At 43.8% G+C, this 19,151-nt stretch overlaps 1 protein-coding gene across 2 annotated transcripts in view; it reads left to right on the top strand.

Moving 5' to 3' along the window:
- Nucleotides 1–9,555: 9,555 nt before the first annotated feature.
- RORA (RAR related orphan receptor A) overlaps nucleotides 9,556–19,151 on the top strand; it is a 416,981-nt gene continuing 407,385 nt past the window's right edge. For both annotated transcript variants that reach the window (XM_083183648.1, XM_083183647.1), the window contains exon 1: nucleotides 9,556–9,833. In XM_083183648.1, the coding sequence (XP_083039774.1) occupies nucleotides 9,596–9,833 (238 nt within the window). In that variant the 5' untranslated portion in view covers nucleotides 9,556–9,595. The remainder of the gene's footprint in view (nucleotides 9,834–19,151) is intronic.

Here is a 19,151-nt window from a genome sequence, read left to right as displayed (position 1 = left end):
TTGCGGCATAAATCGCAATTTTTGCCGCTAATTCACACTTTCTGAAGTGGGGATTTACAACATCGCATCCAGATGTTTTCTCATTGAAAAAGATACAAATCGCTAATTTATTGTCTGCCGCATTTGAAAATCGGCAGCAAAATGCGATTCCCCCCCCCCCCAAAAAAAAGACCAAGTACAGGGTGGCGACTTGCTTAAAATCGCCAGCGTTTGAGCGTAGAAACGGTTAAATCTCTCACAGGTGACCCACATAGCACTTACTAACTCCCCTACATATACCCCCACATGATTATCGCCACCTGTGAGGCTGTTTCAGATGGACATTTTGCAGAGTGGACTGGAGGTGCTAGTGTGTGAGCTGGGGCGTTTGGAGGAGCTACGCAGGAGGGATGATGCTGCCCACCAGATCCAGGTACCCCGACCACTCCGTGCTTCTCGTCGGTACCGTGCTAGGGTGTACCTGGACTCCCTCTCTGATCAACAGGTGGTGGACATGTTTAGGTTGAACCGACAGAACCTGTTGAACTTATATGAGCAGGTGAGAGATGATTTGGACCCTTGTGGGGGGGCCAACTATGCAGTGTCTGGGCTGCAGGAATTAATGTGTGCCCTCCACTTGTTTGCCACAGGCTCCACTCAGTCTGTGAGCTCATGGGCCTTGGGGGTGTCACAAGCCACTTTCTCTAAACATTTTTCTCAAGTGTTAAATGAATTAAAGAAGCTGGGGCGCACATATATCACATTCCCACGTTGTGAGTCCGAGTGGCAGGATCTGAAGGTGGCATTCTATCGGCTCTCAGCATTTCCAAATGTGCTGGGAGCCATAGACTGCACCCACATTGGGATTCGGGCCCCGCACGTGAGGGAGCATGTCTATGTGAATCGCAGGGGCAGACATTCCCTCAATGTGCAGGTGGTCTGCGATGCCAACCTCAGAATTCTCAGTGTGGTTGCAGGCTATCCCGGGAACTGCCATGATGCCTATATCCTGCGGCACTCAGCTCTCTGCGACCGTTTCCACAACCACACCATGCCAGAGGGCTGGCTACTTGGTAAGTCACGTACCACTGTTTACATGATGTTTGCTTACCTATGTCTTTCCCTTTAACATCCATGTATGTAACCTTCACACATGGATGTTCAAGTCATTTCTGTTGTAATTGTTTAAACCAGCCCAAACAATATAGTATAGGCGGCTACTATTATGTGCAAATTACCCACATGATATGTGACCACACAAATCCCTTTACACGTTAGGTGACTCAGGATATGGGTGTCATTCGTGGCTCATGACACCTCTGCAGAACCCACAAAGCCCTGCACAGCACCGCTACAATGCTGCACATATTGCTACCCGCAATGTAGTGGAACGCACCTTTGGGGTGCTGAAAAGCCGATTTCGGTGTTTGGACAGGTCAGCAGGTACACTGCTATACCACCCTGCCAAAGTGGTTTTGGTTGTCCAGGCTTGCTGCATGCTGCATAACATAGCTTTGGGTCAACCAAATTATGTAGATGTGGCCACTGCAGCAGTCGTGCAGGAAGCTCAAACTACTGATGTTGTAGTGCGAAGTACACGGAGGGGGGATGTGGTTCGTACACAGATGATCCTGCAGCATTTCACAGGTAATTTTTGTGTGTACAATGAATAGTAAAGGGGAACCTGTGACACACATACATTGGTAACATTACATTTTTCCCTGTCCATGTTAATTGCCCAGAAGCAGACCAACAATAATGGCCAACACCTGCAAGCTACCCCACCACAGCATACTTTATGCCTGGCAACATGATAACACCTATAACAATGTCAATTAAGTACTGTAGTTTTCTGTGTGTAAAAATGTTGGCAAATACAAATTAACATAGGCTTAATGGATGGAGGTGACATGGATCATTGATCTGAGGTGGTTGAAATGTAGCAGAACAAGTGGCGCCTACATACAGTATGCATTATATACACCATCCACATTATATACACACCCCACTCCCCCACATTATATACACACCCACTCCCCCACATTATATACACCACCCACATTATATACACCCCCCACTATCCCACATTATATACACCCCCCACTATCCCACATTATATACACCCCCCACTCCACCAAATATATTATATGCTGTGTATATCACATTGACCATAATGATTTGTTTTGGTACTGGACCAACAAAACTTGAAAATTTTCTGGGTTATGGTGCAAGTATTCTGTATATATAAAAAGGGGTACTTATGTATTATCTGGGCTTCCATGTTAAATGCACCCCATTTTTTCATACCCCTACTATCCAACTACGCATGGAGTTGATTTTATATAGTGTGGCGAGCGCAGCGAGCCACCGTGCCCGAAGCGTGGCGAGCGCAGAAATGGGAGCCCAGATATTACATAAGTACCTAAAAAGGTTTAATATGTATAGATTATAGAAATATTCTATACTCATTGGCAAAAATATGTACGGTACAAGATGTGTTAAAAGAATAGTATGCAGCATGGCGCAGAGTGATGAAATAGATGATAGTGCCACCCACCCACCCAACTCATCCCTTTTTGTCTTGACAGCCCCCCCCCCGTGTTTCTCTAGCCAGTCCCCCTTCTGTCTCTCCAGCACACCTCTGTTCCTTTAGTACCCCTACTGTCCCCTCCAGCCAGCATCACTTCTTTACCTCCAACCAGCATCACTTCTTTCCCTCCAGTCAGCACCATTTCTATCCCTCCAGTCAGCAGCACTTCTGTCCCTCCAGTCAGTACCGCTTCTGTCCCTCCAGTCAGCACCACTTCTGTCCCTCCAGTTAGTACCACTTATGTCCTTCCAGTCAGCACCACTTCTGTCCCTCCAGTCAGCACCACTTCTGTCCCACCAGTCAGTGCTGTTTCTGTCCCTCCATTTAGTACCGCTTTTGTCCCTCCAGTCATCACTCCTTTTGTCCCTCCAGTCAGCACCACTTCTGTCCCTCCAGTCAGTACCGCTTCTGTCCCTCCAGTCATCACACCTTCTGTCCCTTCAGTCAGCACCACTTCTGTCCCTCCAGTCAGTGCTGTTTCTGTCCCTCCAGTTAGTACCGCTTCTGTCCTTCCAGTCATCACACCTTCTGTCCCTCCAGTCAGCACCCTTCTGCAGCCAGACCCCTTCTGGCTCTGCAGCCAGCAACCCTTATTTGTCTCCAGCCAGCAACCCTCATATCCCTCCACTCAGCATCCCTTATGTCCCTCCAGTCAGCAAACCTTATGTTCCTCCAGTAAATACCCCTTCTGGCACCACAGCCAGCACCCATTCTAAGCCTACAGCCAGCACCCCTTCTCCAAGCAGCACCCCTTGTGTTCCTCCAGGCAGCACCCCTTCTATTCCTCCAGGCAGCAAGCCCACCTGTTATCTGTCTGCAGCCATTCACCCTTCTGTCTCTCTGCAGCCAGCATCCCCCCATTCAGAAGGGCTGTATTAAGGGCCTCATTGGCCAGGGGTTAAAAATGTTTAAGGGCCTATTATGGGAAGAAGAGCGGGTGTGACCAGCGCTTTGAGTTTGGCTAGTGTCATGTAGACAGATAGTACTGATAGTGTACAGGGTCTATGTACAAAATGAAAATGTTACTAAGATTATGGGTCTGTTTTAAGTGGAGGCCTCAAGCTGTAGCTCCATCTGCCCCATTGTTAATCTGGCCTTGCAAAAGTGCACAGAGGTGGAACAAACCCTTTCCCTTGTTTCAGTGCAACTAACCCTTGTCAGTATAATTGGGTGTTTATAATCTCACTACAAAGAAGCATATTGGCATTGGCTAATGGAAATGTGCATTATTAGAGATAATAATTTAATTCTGCCCTGTGTCAGTCCCACTACCCAAACTTGTTTCACTGCCACCCGCCAGCTGCCACCAGTACCAAGACGGGGCAGAGCACCGGACCACTCTGGGCAGCTCTGTGCTGGCACCAGACAGCCCTTTAGGTGGGCCAAAATGAGGATTTGGGCAGTAATATTGTGCCTCCCTCCACCCCCTTTCACCCTAAAAAGAATAAAATTAAAATATTTAAAAGACGGGGAAACTACTGGATGAAATTACCCTTGTGGGCCCCAAATGTACTTAGAATCTGTCACATGACCCTCAGCAGCCTGTTCCCCAAATACATACACAGCACTTCATCATTACACTGTATTACTATATTGTATGCCCCCATATGCTTCACTACATTATACTACACTATACGCCTATATACTGCACTACATCAATAACTACATGCCCCTATACACTGCACTACATCAAAACACTACATGATGCCCCTATACACAACACCACATCACTACACTGCACACTCCTATTAACGACACCATATCACTACACTACATGTCCCTATACACTGCACTACATTACTACATACCCTATACACTACATAACTACACTATGTCCCCGAATCCCCATACTAACAGTTGAAAAGCATAGTGCCTCCCTCTGCATGAGCTTACCATAAGTAGTGTCTCAGTGTCAGCTCAAGGAGTGGAGGGCTAGCCTGGTTCAGAAGAAGGGAGGGAACACTTAGGTAACACAGCAGCGCATGGGTGGCTGGTCCTGGAGGCGGTACCAGTCATCACATGCAAGGAGGTGGGCACAGCAGAGATTGGCTGCACTCACTGACACTCTACTGGTAACCCTCTCTCCTCAAACCAGACTGCCTGCTGCTGACTGAGGGCTGGGGACTGCGAGCAAGGACTGCGGAGCAACAGTGAGTGTTAAGGCTCCCATACACTAGTCAAACTTGGCCTAAGGAGCGGGGTCCATGTGGCAAGGGGCGGGTAGCAGGGTCCATGCTGCGCAGGGTGGGTAGTGAGGTCCACGCGGTGCTGGGCAGGCAGCGGGGTCCGTGTGGCGGCTGGGAGCTAGTAGTGCTATTTAACGGGCGGTGGGCGGGAAGCGGCTGCTGAATGTGAAAAATTCCATCGAAAAGACTGTCAATTCTAAGCGATCTAGTCAGAGTATGGTGTAATTTAAATTTGAAAAGCTTTGCTTTCTGGTGTTTGGTACATACAGTACAGTAGGAGTAAGACCAGGGCCATAACTAGGTAGCCAGACTCATGATACAATGATTCTAGATCGACAGTCATTAGGTCAACCACTAATGGTCGACAGTGGGAAGGTCAACACCTTTAAATGGTCGACATACTCAATATCAACATTGGCAGAATGTTGACACAAGCAACATGTCAACGTAGGCATGGTTGACACTGAAAAGGTTGACACAATATTTTTATGTTTTTTTTTTTTTTTGGGGGGGGGGTTAGATCAACTTGGTTCATTCTTTACCATCCAAGTGGGCATAGAGTGAGAATAGAATAGTGGCCCTTATTCTGATTGAGTCGGATGGCTCCAAATGCAGACGGCCGATGGTTGGTGTTTGCACATGTGCAGAGGCGTATCTGCGCATGTGCAAACGCCTCACACGTACGAACACAGCATGAGTTCCGTGCAAAAAATGATCCCCCCCATCCCTTCCGTCGCTAATACCTATACAACATTCACAAACTTAACAGGAGAGCTTTTTGTTATTTAGTCACACTGTCCTTTTAGTACATTTCAAGATAATAATTACTGCACCTAATTACCGGGTTCATGCCAGTTTATTTCGGGTTCATGCCAGTTTATTTCCGCTTCGACCCAGTATTTGGTGCAAATGTGAAAGGGGTAGCAACACGGCAATAGGAACCGGGTAAAAAGAAGGGTTCTTACCGGTTCATTGCCAAGTTGCTGTGCAGTGTGAATGGGTTAATAGGGTCGAGCGACCTGTTTCACACTATGGAGGAGGCAGTGCTTGGAGCAGCACTAAGCGGTGCCTCCTCCCCCACCCCCGATGACACTCTGTCGCACCCCCACATGATGTCAGCGAACCGCCAACAGACTGCAAATGCAGGGTCGCACCGGGACTGAACCGTTTCAAAGTCCCGGTGCGACCCTGCATTTGCGGGTCAGGGAACTTTTTACCTTTTACCCCAAAACATATTTAGATACGCTGACGTTATCCCCTTGATTTGTACCATACACAGCCATTAAACATATGCCACACACCGTGATGCCCATTATACATATGCCACACACTGTGAAGTGCATTACAGTAATGCCACACACTGTGATGCCCATTACAGATATGCCACACACAGTTTTGCCCAATATACATACAGTATGCCACACAATGAGATGCCCGTTACATATTATGGAACATAAGTACTGCTTACCTACATGCTCATTGCTGGGGAGTTCTTTCTCAATGCCAGGAGTTACATGCTCGATTCTAGGTTACATGCTCAATGCCAGGGGATTCCTGCTTGATGCCATGGGTGTCATACTCGATGCCAAAGAGGTTTTATGCTCATTGCCAAGTGGTAGCAGTTTGGGGTGTACACTGCGCTCGCTTCGAGTGGCTAATGGTTTGGGCGCTGCTTAGCCTCAGGGGTTACCCGCTTCCCCTGTGGGTCATAAATGGAAACAAAGAAGGGTTGGGCTGAAGCGCTGCCTCTACGTGTAATGGTGTAATGATGAGGAGAGGTGTTTTGTAAGATAAATGCTTTTATTTAAGAAATGTGCAGATATCACTGTAAAATATGGCATGCGTGATGGGAAAAGGCTGTTCCCAGTCGTGACTGGAAAGTCTTTCCTCCAAGGTGAATACCCGTCCGTCTGTCACTGTTTAAGAGCCCCGAGGGGAATGAGGGTGTCAGCGGACCCCTTTAAACCATAAGCCCAACTGGGCTTATGTCTCTTTAGGCAGTCAAATAGTGACAGTTTACTGGGTTGTGGTAATACAGTCTGGCACAAGTGTGCTTAGGTTCGCAGAAGTGTGGTACATCTAGCGACAAATGCTTGAGGTGTGCAGGAGTATGCGGTACGTACTGGGATTCAGCGAGGTGCGGCGTCCCGCTTGCTCGCTTCTTACCCTGTGTGTCCTGTGGCCGGAATGTCCTTCCGTGCTCCTGCTGAGTCTGGCTCTACCCCTCTGTGTGCGCAGCCGCGCTGGATGGGGGAGCCTGTCCGTGGGTCTGGGGTGACGCTGCAGCCGCAGCGCTCGGGTCCCCGTTGGTGTGTGCCTGCCCGGTTTCACTGGCGTCAGTCTGGACGCGACTTCCGGGTCTCAGATCTCGCGAGATCAGCGTTGATCCCCGGAGTGACGTCAGACGATACCGGTGCGCTCGACTCCCGCCGGAGGAGACTTCGCCGTGGTTCTTAATATGCAGGAAAAGTTTCTTGATGTGGGTGCTGAGTGCCTTGTGTCCAACGCGTTTCGGCCAGTAGGCCTTTTTCAAGGATCCTTGAAAAAGGCCTACTGGCCGAAACGCGTGATCTGAGACCCGGAAGTCGCGTCCAGACTGACGCCAGTGAAACCGGGCAGGCACACACCAACGGGGACCCGAGCGCTGCGGCTGCAGCGTCACCCCAGACCCACGGACAGGCTCCCCCATCCAGCGCGGCTGCGCACACAGAGGGGTAGAGCCAGACTCAGCAGGAGCACGGAAGGACATTCCGGCCACAGGACACACAGGGTAAGAAGCGAGCAAGCGGGACGCCGCACCTCGCTGAATCCCAGTACGTACCGCATACTCCTGCACACCTCAAGCATTTGTCGCTAGATGTACCACACTTCTGCGAACCTAAGCACACTTGTGCCAGACTGTATTACCACAACCCAGTAAACTGTCACTATTTGACTGCCTAAAGAGACATAAACCCAGTTGGGCTTATGGTTTAAAGGGGTCCGCTGACACCCTCATTCCCCTCGGGGCTCTTAAACAGTGACAGACGGACGGGTATTCACCTTGGAGGAAAGACTTTCCAGTCACGACTGGGAACAGCCTTTTCCCATCACGCATGCCATATTTTACAGTGATATCTGCACATTTCTTAAATAAAAGCATTTATCTTACAAAACACCTCTCCTCATCATTACACCATTACACGTAGAGGCAGCGCTTCAGCCCAACCCTTCTTTGTTTCCAAGTGGTAGCAGTCTGACAGCTGGGCAGAATGTGGCGGGCTCCCCGGCTGTCATCAAAGTGGGTCCACAGTGGCAGCACTGCCACAGTGTGACAGCTGGGCAGAAGTGGTGGGCTGCCTGGCTGTCATCAAAGCGGGTCCGTGGCTGTTTGAAATCTTGCGCTGGGCTGCCAGCCACTGCCACATCTGATTGTAAAAGCATATGAATTTGAATCCTGGGTATAGCATTATATTGCCATGCTTTATTTCCTAAATGGTGGTGGTATGCCAATCCTCTTTTTGGTACAAGACACCAGAAATTGTAATTATGGCTTTGGATCAGACCGCAGACACCATTGAGAATAATAAGACTGTGATCTGCAGCTGTAATAAGCCTTCTATGGTAGATTTCTGTGAAATATTGTGAAATATCATGCATTAGGATACTACTACTGCACCATAGTTGCCTTCCCTCCTGCATTCTGCAGGAGTCTCCCTGAAATAAAAGCAACCTCCCTCTCTCCCTCATTAGGCTAGCAATCTCCCTTATTTCACCTAGCCCACATTACACCGTTGCAATTTTTGGGGAAAAAGGAATGAGAGATAGATACATTTACATTGAATCATCATCACCATTTCCCAGCACTTTACCAAGTATAGTAGCTCTTACTAACTGCTTTGGGGCTCATCTACATTTGGATATAAGTAATTTAAAAAGATTCCTCCCAGATGTAGCAGTACACACCCACGTTTCTAGGTGCCACATTCACAATCTCTTTTCACAATATCTCCATATATGGAACACGCCCTTTGGGTGGAGCATAACATGCCCCCTCAATGAGGCACTGTGCAAAATTCTGCTACCAACTATAATCTCCCTAAAACTAGTTTTCAAAAGTAGGTAAGTATGTACTGCACAATCCTGATAGATAATATTTGTGTTTCTGCATAATTTCATGATAGGAAATACATTCTAGAATTTGTAAATAATCACTTCAAAATGAAATTCTAACCAAATGCCACCCATCTGTAGAAATAAATGGAATAATGCGGAATCACAGGGGTTACGTAGTAGAGTTCCACAGGATTTGTTTAAACTTTCCCCGTAAAACATTTAATTGACGAAACAATACACAACATTATATCATTTTTCAAACCTATCATTTATATGCATAGTTATGTCTTTGGGTCCAATATTAATGTAGTTGTCAGAAGTTAAACTTGTCTAGCACTGTATTTTGAAACTGTCTCTTATTAATAGAGTACATAGCAGAATAAAAGGTAGAGCACAAAACACTTGTTGCTGAAGAGTGTACAAATAAATAAACAGACGTGTCCTTTGAATTCCACCCTTCATGAACTATAGGACTTAAACTGAACTGGGAGAATTCAGCCCCTCTGCACCAGGTAGCAATGTATTATGTGATCCCGGTACACAGACATTTCTAAACACCGAGATTACATGTGTTCTCCTCAGAATAAACCCGAGCAGCACTTCCATACAATACAGTAGCTTCCCTCTAGCGCTGTCAGTGGCCATTCAGTCTAACTGCTCTTATATCACACACTTTCCCTCAGTCTCTCTCCCTCCTTCCTTTCCTTACCATAGAGTTGCATTGACACAGAGACAGAGGGAGTCTATGAGCCTCCTCCCAGCAATATCTAACATTGGGGGGATCCTAATCCTCAAGACCCTAATACATCTTTCTTTTGGGGGAATAATGGATCCTTGTTCTCCTGCAAGCCCCGATCCTGCTTTGGAAACAGAAATCAACAAGCAGCCTCCCCAGCCCAGGGACCCCCAGGAACCTGCAAGAAGAGGTGATCACCCAGCAACAGCAGGAAAGCACAACTACCCTATAACCACCACCAACAGAGGTACCCTTTCCGAAAATCCTATGGCTCGTACGAGGAGGGAGGGTGATGTGGAAGAGCAATCTGGGGCTTTCATTGCACATTCATGGAGGAGATAGAGGCAGCAATGGGAGGATAGTGAGAGGAGACAGCACAGCAGCCTTGGAAAAACTTTGACAGCTTTTTTTTTTTTTTGGGTTAGGAGGAGGAGGAGGGGTGTTAATTAACCCTTGCAATTCTGCAGCAGCTGTGCACCTCTGTAGGTGTAATTGTTTGCAGTGTGAACGGCATTTAGAGGAACTGTGCAAAAGTTGAATTTGTATTGGTGTGCACACTGACAGGAGCAGTAGTGTTAGTGGAGGGGATGGTTTGACCTGGGTACCACTCCTCCTCATTCCTCTACCACTGCTCCATCATGTACTGTAACTGATTGCAAAGCTGCATGGTGGACAGGTAGGGTACAACTGCTTTTAGTTGTTACCTCCAGTTTGTCATTGGCAGTAACCCCTTAAATGTTATTAAAAGCACATTGGAGAATAATACAGTATGTCATCAGCTGTTCTGCTTCTTAATGGGTGACTACACACATTCCAAATTGTGACAGCAGCATGTGTAGTTATCACTAGAGACTGTGATTGCTTTATTATATATTCTATTCATTCTGGCTGATGTCCATTATTCCTACCCCAGTGAAAGGGTTAATGGTTAAACACTTGTGACTTTGGTTACATTTTCCCATTTGATTATCCTACTGGGTTTCATGATCTGAGTGCAAGTCAGTGTGTATTATGTAATATGTTATTTCATTCATATGATAATTATATGTAGTGTTCTTAATAGGAGATCATGTCAGGACAGGGAGCTGTATACAAATTAAATCTTTGAGCATATGGTTAGTCTTTCGATATCCTATTTCACTGTTGTATTTTAAAGTGTTATCTGAAAGAGATGTTTTATACATAACCACTTATTATGATTTAAATATGCTTAAGTAGGACACGTTAATCTATGAATAAATGTAAAAGCTAAGGAATGAATAGTGTACACATATGGTATATTTCATGTGCGTCGCACATCACAGAGGTGGGTGCCTGCGGAGAGTTAGAAATGCACATAAAGTGACATTAATGCTATTATTGTCAAATAATAATATGATTGTTATGGAAGCATTTTAGGGTGTCTCTATATATTTTCTGTTGGAGCAATGTGTATATGACCTGATGTTTACATGTACTGTTTATGAAGGTTACAGTGGTGGAAGAGCTCAGTGCTGTAAAGTTGTTTATTATATAGTTTTATATTTATATAATGCAAACACAACTGCAGATCTGAAGATGTGCTCGGGGACCAGGTATATATCCTCTATTGCATAGAAATAGATGCATGTGTTTTACCTTAACTAGCCTGTCTCACTTACAGGGGACAAGCTTAAAGTTTGGCTTGGGAGTGGCCCTTGAGAGCCTAGACTTTGTCTCTACATGTAAAGTTGCAAAGTTATTGTCAATGCATTATCAGTGAATTGCTTTTAAAGTAATATTTATTATCAGTATCTTATATAGCGCACACATATTCCGCAGCACTTTACAGAGAATATTTGAACATTCACATCAGTCCCTGCCCCAGTGGAGCTTACAATCTATGTTCCCTACCACATGTACACGCACACACAGACATTCTAGGGTTCATTTTTTTTTTGTTGGGAGCCAATTAGCCTACTAGTATATTTTTGGATTGTGGGAGGAAACCGGAGTACCCGGAGGAAACCCAAGCAAGTACGGGAGAAAATACAAACTCCGCACAGTTAGAGCCATGGTGGGAATCGAACCCATGACCTCAGCGCTGTCAGGCAGTAATGCTAACCATTACACCAGATGGTATTTTGATCCGTTTGGACATTGGTGTAGTGTGATTTCCATCTTTAGGCGGGATGTGGTCATTCGTCAGACTGCATTTAGGTCTACAGTCATTAGGTCGACCCCACTAGGTCGACTGGCAGGAAGGTCGACCTGACTTAAGGTCGACATGGGCCAAGGTCGACATGACTTAAGGTCGAATTTGCATAAAGGTCGACATGAGGAAGGTCGACTGGTCATAAGGTCGACATGGGTTTTTCACTGTTTTTTGAGCCGACATGTGCCGACAGGCGGTATTTCATGCCCTACCATCCACTAGGGCGTGGTGGGAGAATAAAATAGTGTGCGCAGCGAGGCACCGTGCCCGAAGCATTGCGAGCGAAGCGAGCGATGCGAGGGTCCGATTCTCATTGCCAACTGTGTCCATGTCGACTGTGTCGACATTCGGATAAAAAAACAGTGAAAAACCCATGTCGACCTTATAACCAGTCGACCTTCCTCATGTCGACCTTTATGCAAATTCGACCTTAAGTCATGTCGACCTTGGCCCATGTCTACCTTAAGTCAGGTCGACCTTCCTACCAGTCGACCTAGTGGGGTCGACCTAATGACTGTAGACCTAAATGCAGTCTGACGAATGATCCCATTCCCTTTAGGCTGTGTATTATTGTCACCATTTCGATTTACTGAATGTCAGTAAAAATTGGATATATTTTTAAAAACTTGTAGGGTACACACATGCTGTTTTATGAATTACATATTTTGCATCCATTTCTAATGCATGAAAAAGCATGTGTATCACTTGAAATCATTGTTCGATGTGACTTCATCCGTATTTGTGTTCTTAGTAGGGGTTTCGCTACGGTAATGTTCTTATTATTGTAATGCTGTTTGTTTCAATTTTTTTGTGTTTACCGCGCTTCAACAGATAGGATTACACTAGAAAAAGGAAAGGAAAAGTATATGTGAAAAGTGGATTGAACTTTTCAAATTTCATTAGCCTCTTTACTTAAAATACATCCTAATTGCCAGTGGTTATGTACATTTACTGGTACAATCTGTATAAATTATACATACATGATCTGTCACTTACCCTCCAAAATGACCCATTCCATTATGTACAAAATGCTCTGCTCCTGGACTTCCCTCTTACTGTATGAGTGCCGTCACCTGTGTTGAAACACCCATCTCATCGATTAACTAATTTAGCACAGGTGAAGGCAATCATATATTAAGAGGAAAGTCCAGTAGCAGAGCATATTGGACCTAATGGAGTGGGTCATGTTGGCGATATCTGTCAGTTCATCTTGTGTAGTGAAGGCAGTTTTGGTATTTGTTCTTAATTGTACAATACAAATTTACTATGAGTAATAATGCGGTTGTCAGTAAAAATTAGTAAAATTGAAAATGGTCTGTAATGAAGTTCTCAAGAGTTGACATAAACTGCAGGCCACCTTATTTACTCATACCGCCACAAAAACAATAAATTCAGTCATAACACAGGCCTGCATTAGAAAAATGCAATACAAATAGCTGATTTTTATAGGTTTGTGGGTGCTATTTAAAAAAAAAAACATCCAAAAAATTCCCATCGTGTTCAGTTTTTTTTTTTTTTTTTTTTTTTTTCAAATTTAAATTTTTATTGAATGTCACAAATTCAAATATACAATAAAACATTTCAAGTGAATCTCATGACTTTGAGTTTTCTATTTTTTGGGGATGTAGTACAGAACAAAGATAGGGGTAGGGAAGGGGGGGGAGGGGGGGGGGGAGGTACGGTAACAATTCCATAGTGCAATAGTATAGTGCAGAAGTACATTGATACAACATATTAGAATGGTCTGAGTTAATAAGTACATACATTGTTCAATCTTTAATTGCTAGTTCTAATTTATATTCCACCCAAGTCTGCCATAGCCTAGTTGCAGAAGTTGATGGCGTTGAGTTATAGGATGTGCCAGCTGTTTCAAATTCAAAGTGTGATTGGACTGCCTCTTCTATCTCTTTAAGGCTAGGTATGTTAGTTGTCCTCCAGTTGCGGGCTAGGAGACGTTTGGTTGAGGCCAGTATGTGGCCGATGACATATTTATCAGAGTGTGAGGCTATGTCTGGGAGGATATGAAACAGTGCAACTTTCGGCTGTGGGTCAATAGTATGATGGAGTATATTAGAGGTTAATCGGAATATTCTCCTCCAAAGGTCAGCCACTAGAGGGCAGGTCCAAAATATGTGGTATATTGATCCCACCCCGCCACAGTTGCGCCAGCAGGATCTTGGGTTCGTAGCACTTATTTTGTGGAGGAGGGCGGGGGTCATATACAACCTATGTAATAGTTTAAAGAATTGTTCTATGTGGGATATACACTTAGACATTTTAAAGCACATCTGAAACACGGATTGCCATTCCTCTTCTGACATAGGCAGGCCCATATCTGTTTCCCATTTGACTTGAGAGGGATATTTTGAGTATTGTTGAGGTGTGACTAGAAAGTTGTACCATCTAGATATTGCCCCTTTGTTGTTTGTCTTTTGGAGTAATGCCAATACTGTATTGGGTATTGGCTTCAGGGCCCGGGGGGGTGGGGAGACAGTTTGTAGCCAGTGTCGCACCTGTAAATATTTATAGAACTCTTTCCAGGGTATGGAGTACTTTTCTTGGATTTGGGTGAAGGAGAGTATTGCTCCTGATTCTGTCAAATCTTTTAAAGTGATAATATTGTTAGTTATCCATAGGTCGAGGGACAGGTCTGGGATCAGGCGTGCTAGTCCCCTCAATGACAGTTCTAGTGTGGGTTGTGGCCCTCCCAGCATATGGGTCCTCAGTGTGTTCCATGTTTTACATACCGCCTGAACCACTATAGAGGGATGGACCATTTGTTTTACCTCCGATGGAGGTAGCCATAGTAGATCCGCGAGCGGAAATTGAGATACTAGACCTCTTTCCATTATGACCCAGGGTTTGGGTTCATCAGTTGTCATCCATGCCCCCATAGAGGCCAGCAGCGATGCCCTTTGGTACGCTCGGAGGTCCAGTTTGTTTGTTTTTTTAACAAAATTTAATTTTCATTACAGTATTTCCAGAATTACTGCTGTCTACAAGAAAAAGGGTGCCAAAGGGAGCTTTGATGGGAAAAGGAAAGCATAAGGACTTGTAAACACGCATAACACTATTTTTGTTGATGTTAGGATGGATTTCTATCAATAATTTAGTTTTTTACTAATACATATTATTCAGACAGCATACGTATTATTATGCTATTTCCCCATATATTCACATTCAACTTATGAAAAAAACTTGCAGGGCAGAGTAATTTGGTGGTCATATATGAAATCCGCATGCCACAACCAATAATTTTCAGTGACCCCAATTTCGCAGGCCTGTGAATGAATCCTCCTTTATCCTGAATTATCCTGATATAATACATCTGACCAGTTAAGATGTTGAGGAGATGTTAATGATGTCCCATAGTAGCTTGTCGTTCATTTACTTTTTCTCATTATTAGAATAAAATGGCACCTTCCCATAACGATGTGAAAATGAGGAGTAAACAGAAAAATTTGTAACCTGCACACCCTGAAACACAATTTAATTATCTAGTGTAGTTATATAACTTCAATAGGAGTATTTGTTCCCTTCATAGTAACACATTAATCTTCCATCTCTAAATGTGGCTCATCGTAAGAGAACTATTTGGTAACAACCCAGCCCCATAGTGTCTCAGTTTTCCTGTATTTGGTTTCTGGCGCAACGACTACAGGGTCTAATGTCCAGATTATAGTGAATCATTGATTTATTTTTTAAAAGTACTTGGCTAACTTTTATTCCTTTGAAATTTTCTAATATTGAAAGAACTCTTTGGACAAGTTTATTGGTATCAGTAAGATATATCCTATACATAACTTGTTGCACATCTATAGGCTTATCTTGGGAATACAGTCTATTTTTGCACATTCGCTGCAAAAAAGGTCTGCATCCATGACAGAGTTATTATACTAGACCACTGTATACAATATACTTTTATCTGAGCAAAACAAGGCTTCCAGTTGGGTCCACACTATACAATAATAGGGCTGATCTACCAGATATTGGGTCGTAGGACCAATAATTGGTTAGTACCCCAGGGGCTAATGGTTGGACTATAATCCATTGGGTCTGTCACATGCTGTGTTGCTTCCTTTAGAAAGGAATTTTTTGGCGTTTGTATTGTGTGGATAGAGATGCCCGATACTGGATATAAAGCGCTTCACCTCTTCAATTTGAACTCCATGTGATCGTTTAAAGCATAGCAATTATGGATTAGTGTGTACACTCCACATCTGGTGTTATTGGGATTCTTTAGGTTGTTGGAATTTGTCTAGTTATTGGCAAATCTGTTAGGTCTGTGCCTAGCTTAAGAGTTGATTTAATTCAGTGGTTCCCAGCCTGGGCCTCAAGCACCCCCAACAGTTCATGTTTGCCAGGTCGCCTGGTTATACACAGTGCACCTGAACAGTTAGAGGTAGCTTAGGACTGAGGTTGGGAACCACTGCTTTAATCAACTATGCTACATAACTGGGTTTCATAGAATACCCATAGAAGTTACCGTATGAATTGCATTTCTGACTACAATTTATTTATTTATATTTAAATTATGGCATTAAAGGTAAGTATGCATTAAACGCACTGAAGCTGAAACAAATAAGAAAATCCAATCCAAAGATACAATTTAAGCCCCATACACACATGCTGGGCTCTACCGCCAATATCATTAATGGAAGACGCTGGTAAACATTAACATCAGTGACGATATAGTCAACATTGAGTATGCTGCACAGACAACAAGGCGGGGGGTGTGTTTCCTAATGATAGCGTTAACGATACGTGGAAGCGCGCATCTTTAACGATACTGAGCATACACACTCATCAATTTTTTTAAAAGATATTGCTCAGAAGGGCCAAAAGGAGTGATATCTTTTAAAAATCCGTATAGTGTGTGTGTTGCTTAAGACTCTTCCATCATAGGACCTGCATGTTAAAGATCTATTGCAAGTGAACTTTCTTTTGAGGCCGCAAACACTAGTGATTGTCTGGACTGTTTTTTTCAGTGAGTGGACACAAATCTTAAAACTTCTGACAGCAGGGAGTGAGCTTGCAATTGTTACCATATAGGATCAGGCATCACAAAGAACCATCTGGGTTCTCTGGTGTACAACCAAGCCATGTTGTGGTGTACATTTCACTTTGTCGACGCTAGAGTACTTTCACTCCATATATTTTAATGGCGTGTAAAGATTTGTGCCTGAAAGGATTTCTTTATTTTTTGTTTTTCTAAAGATTTTTTTTTTAAATTGTTTATTCCAGTGGTTCCCAAACTGTGTTCCTAGGCACCCTGGAGTCCCCCGAGATACTTGCAGGGGTGCCTTGGGTTGATGGTCCAAGACCGATTTAAATTATTTATATTCAATGTAACAGGCGAAACCAGTGCTTTTGGCCATCAATGTGGACAAATAGAAGCAAATCCTGTTCCTTACCACATATCTGACCAAAAGGATGACAGATAAACACGATTCACTTAATTTAATATTTGTTTATGTATTTTGCAATAAGAAACATTTGGCCATAGGGTGCCTTGAAAAAATGTTGATGCTCAAGGGTTCCGGGAGTCAAAAAAGTTTGGGAACCACTGGTTTATTCACAACCTCTGTGTATTATGATATTTTATTTATGTGTATTTTGGTCTGCTTTAACGATACTGTTATATACTACAAGAGTGAGTTTAGCCTATATTATATAATAATAAATATGTACAGGAGATTGGAATGCAGGGTATCTGGATCCTAGGCCAAACATGTCTAGGTCAACATTTATTAGGTCAACACCACCGCATGGTCGACATACTCATGGTTGACAGAGTCTAAAGGTCGACACATGCTTTAGGTTGACAATGGGATGGTCGACAGTGAAAAGGTTGACACGAGTATTTCAGGTTGTTTTGGACCGACATGTGCCGACAGGCGGTATTTCATGACCTACCATTCATTACTGCATGATGGGAGAATAAAATAGTGTGCCGACCACTTTTTTTTGTGTCCATGTCGACGGTGTCAACATTTGGGACAAAAAACGTGAAAAACTTGTGTCGACCATCCGATTGTAAACCTACAGCTTGTGTGGACCTTTAGACTACTTCAACCATGAGTTTGTCGACGCTTCAGTGGTGTCAACCTAATAAATGTCGACCTAGACATGGTCGACCTAGCATACCATAAGCAAGATGCGGTCGGTGGGTCAAAAATTAAAAGAAGGTCAATGTTTTTGCACCTTTTAACCATGTGGACCTAAGGAATGTCGATCTTTTTCCATGTGTCGACCTATGGCCTGTCGACCAATAGTGGTCTAGCTATGGCCTGTGGACCTTCTTACTGTTGATCCTATGACCCATACCCCAGGAGATGCCCCCCCCCCCCCCCTCTCCCAGCTGCCTGCCCTTTTGCAGCTGCATTCCCTACTAATATGGTATCTCCACCTATATGACAACGTAGGAAATATCAGTTTGATCTGTAAAAGTTGTATTGGTAACAGTACTAAAATACAGAACCGTTGTGTGGTCTGACTTTTCCTCTGGCTGTTGGCAGAACACATTTCTTAGGTTGTATATATTCTTCATGTTTCTCTTAATTGGAGTCAGTAATTATTTGGTTCTCTTCTGTATGAAATGTTGGCAGTTTGTAAATACTTTGTAATAAATGTGCGTCCATGGACAAAGCAGTGCAATGTGAATGTCTAACTTACTGTAGACACAATAGGATGGGGCAGGCTAAGCCCTTCTTTTGTCTCTGTTCTTGTTATAAATGATGTTGATTGATTGTGCCCTTGGTACAGAGATGCAGAATATAATGGTGTACATTAAAGATAAATAAGAAGTTACTCTTAATGATGTGGGCTGGCTTTGATGCATGGTGCAGCAATTACACCAAATACCACTTACTAAAAACCTTTGCATTAATATTTTAATCAAGCATGTCACTTAGCATACCTGGGACTGACTTCAACCTGAAGCTAATTGTTTTCTGTCTCATGCAACGTAAAAAGAAATGGTTTTACCACAATCATGAAAACACTCCTGCCTACAGCGGAATTAGGGGGCATATATATATATATATATATATATATATGTATATATATATATATATATATATATATATATATATATATATATATGGGCCATTTATGGAACAGGACCTGTTATACTGTTTCAAATTATATAAGGGCAGTCCGGTGAGCCTAGTGATACCATATTCAATTCATTTTAGAAAGGTGTTAAAAATCATATACTGACTCTCCCTTTTCTCTAAAAAAAGGTTTCTCTTCTCTTCCAAATGATGATTTTAGCTCCGTGGCATCCTCTGGTCTGGAATCCTACCCACTCCTCTCTGTTGTTTCAGAAATGTCTTTCCAGTCTAGAAAGAATAGTTGAAGGGATGTGCCATGCATAGTGGGAAAATAAGC

This window comes from Crinia signifera, chromosome 4, assembly GCF_055691185.1.
Source record: "Crinia signifera chromosome 4, ASM5569118v1, whole genome shotgun sequence".
NCBI lineage: Eukaryota > Metazoa > Chordata > Amphibia > Anura > Myobatrachidae > Crinia > Crinia signifera.
Note: the sequence above shows the minus strand (reverse complement) of the source record. Positions and strands in the feature narration are given on the sequence as shown.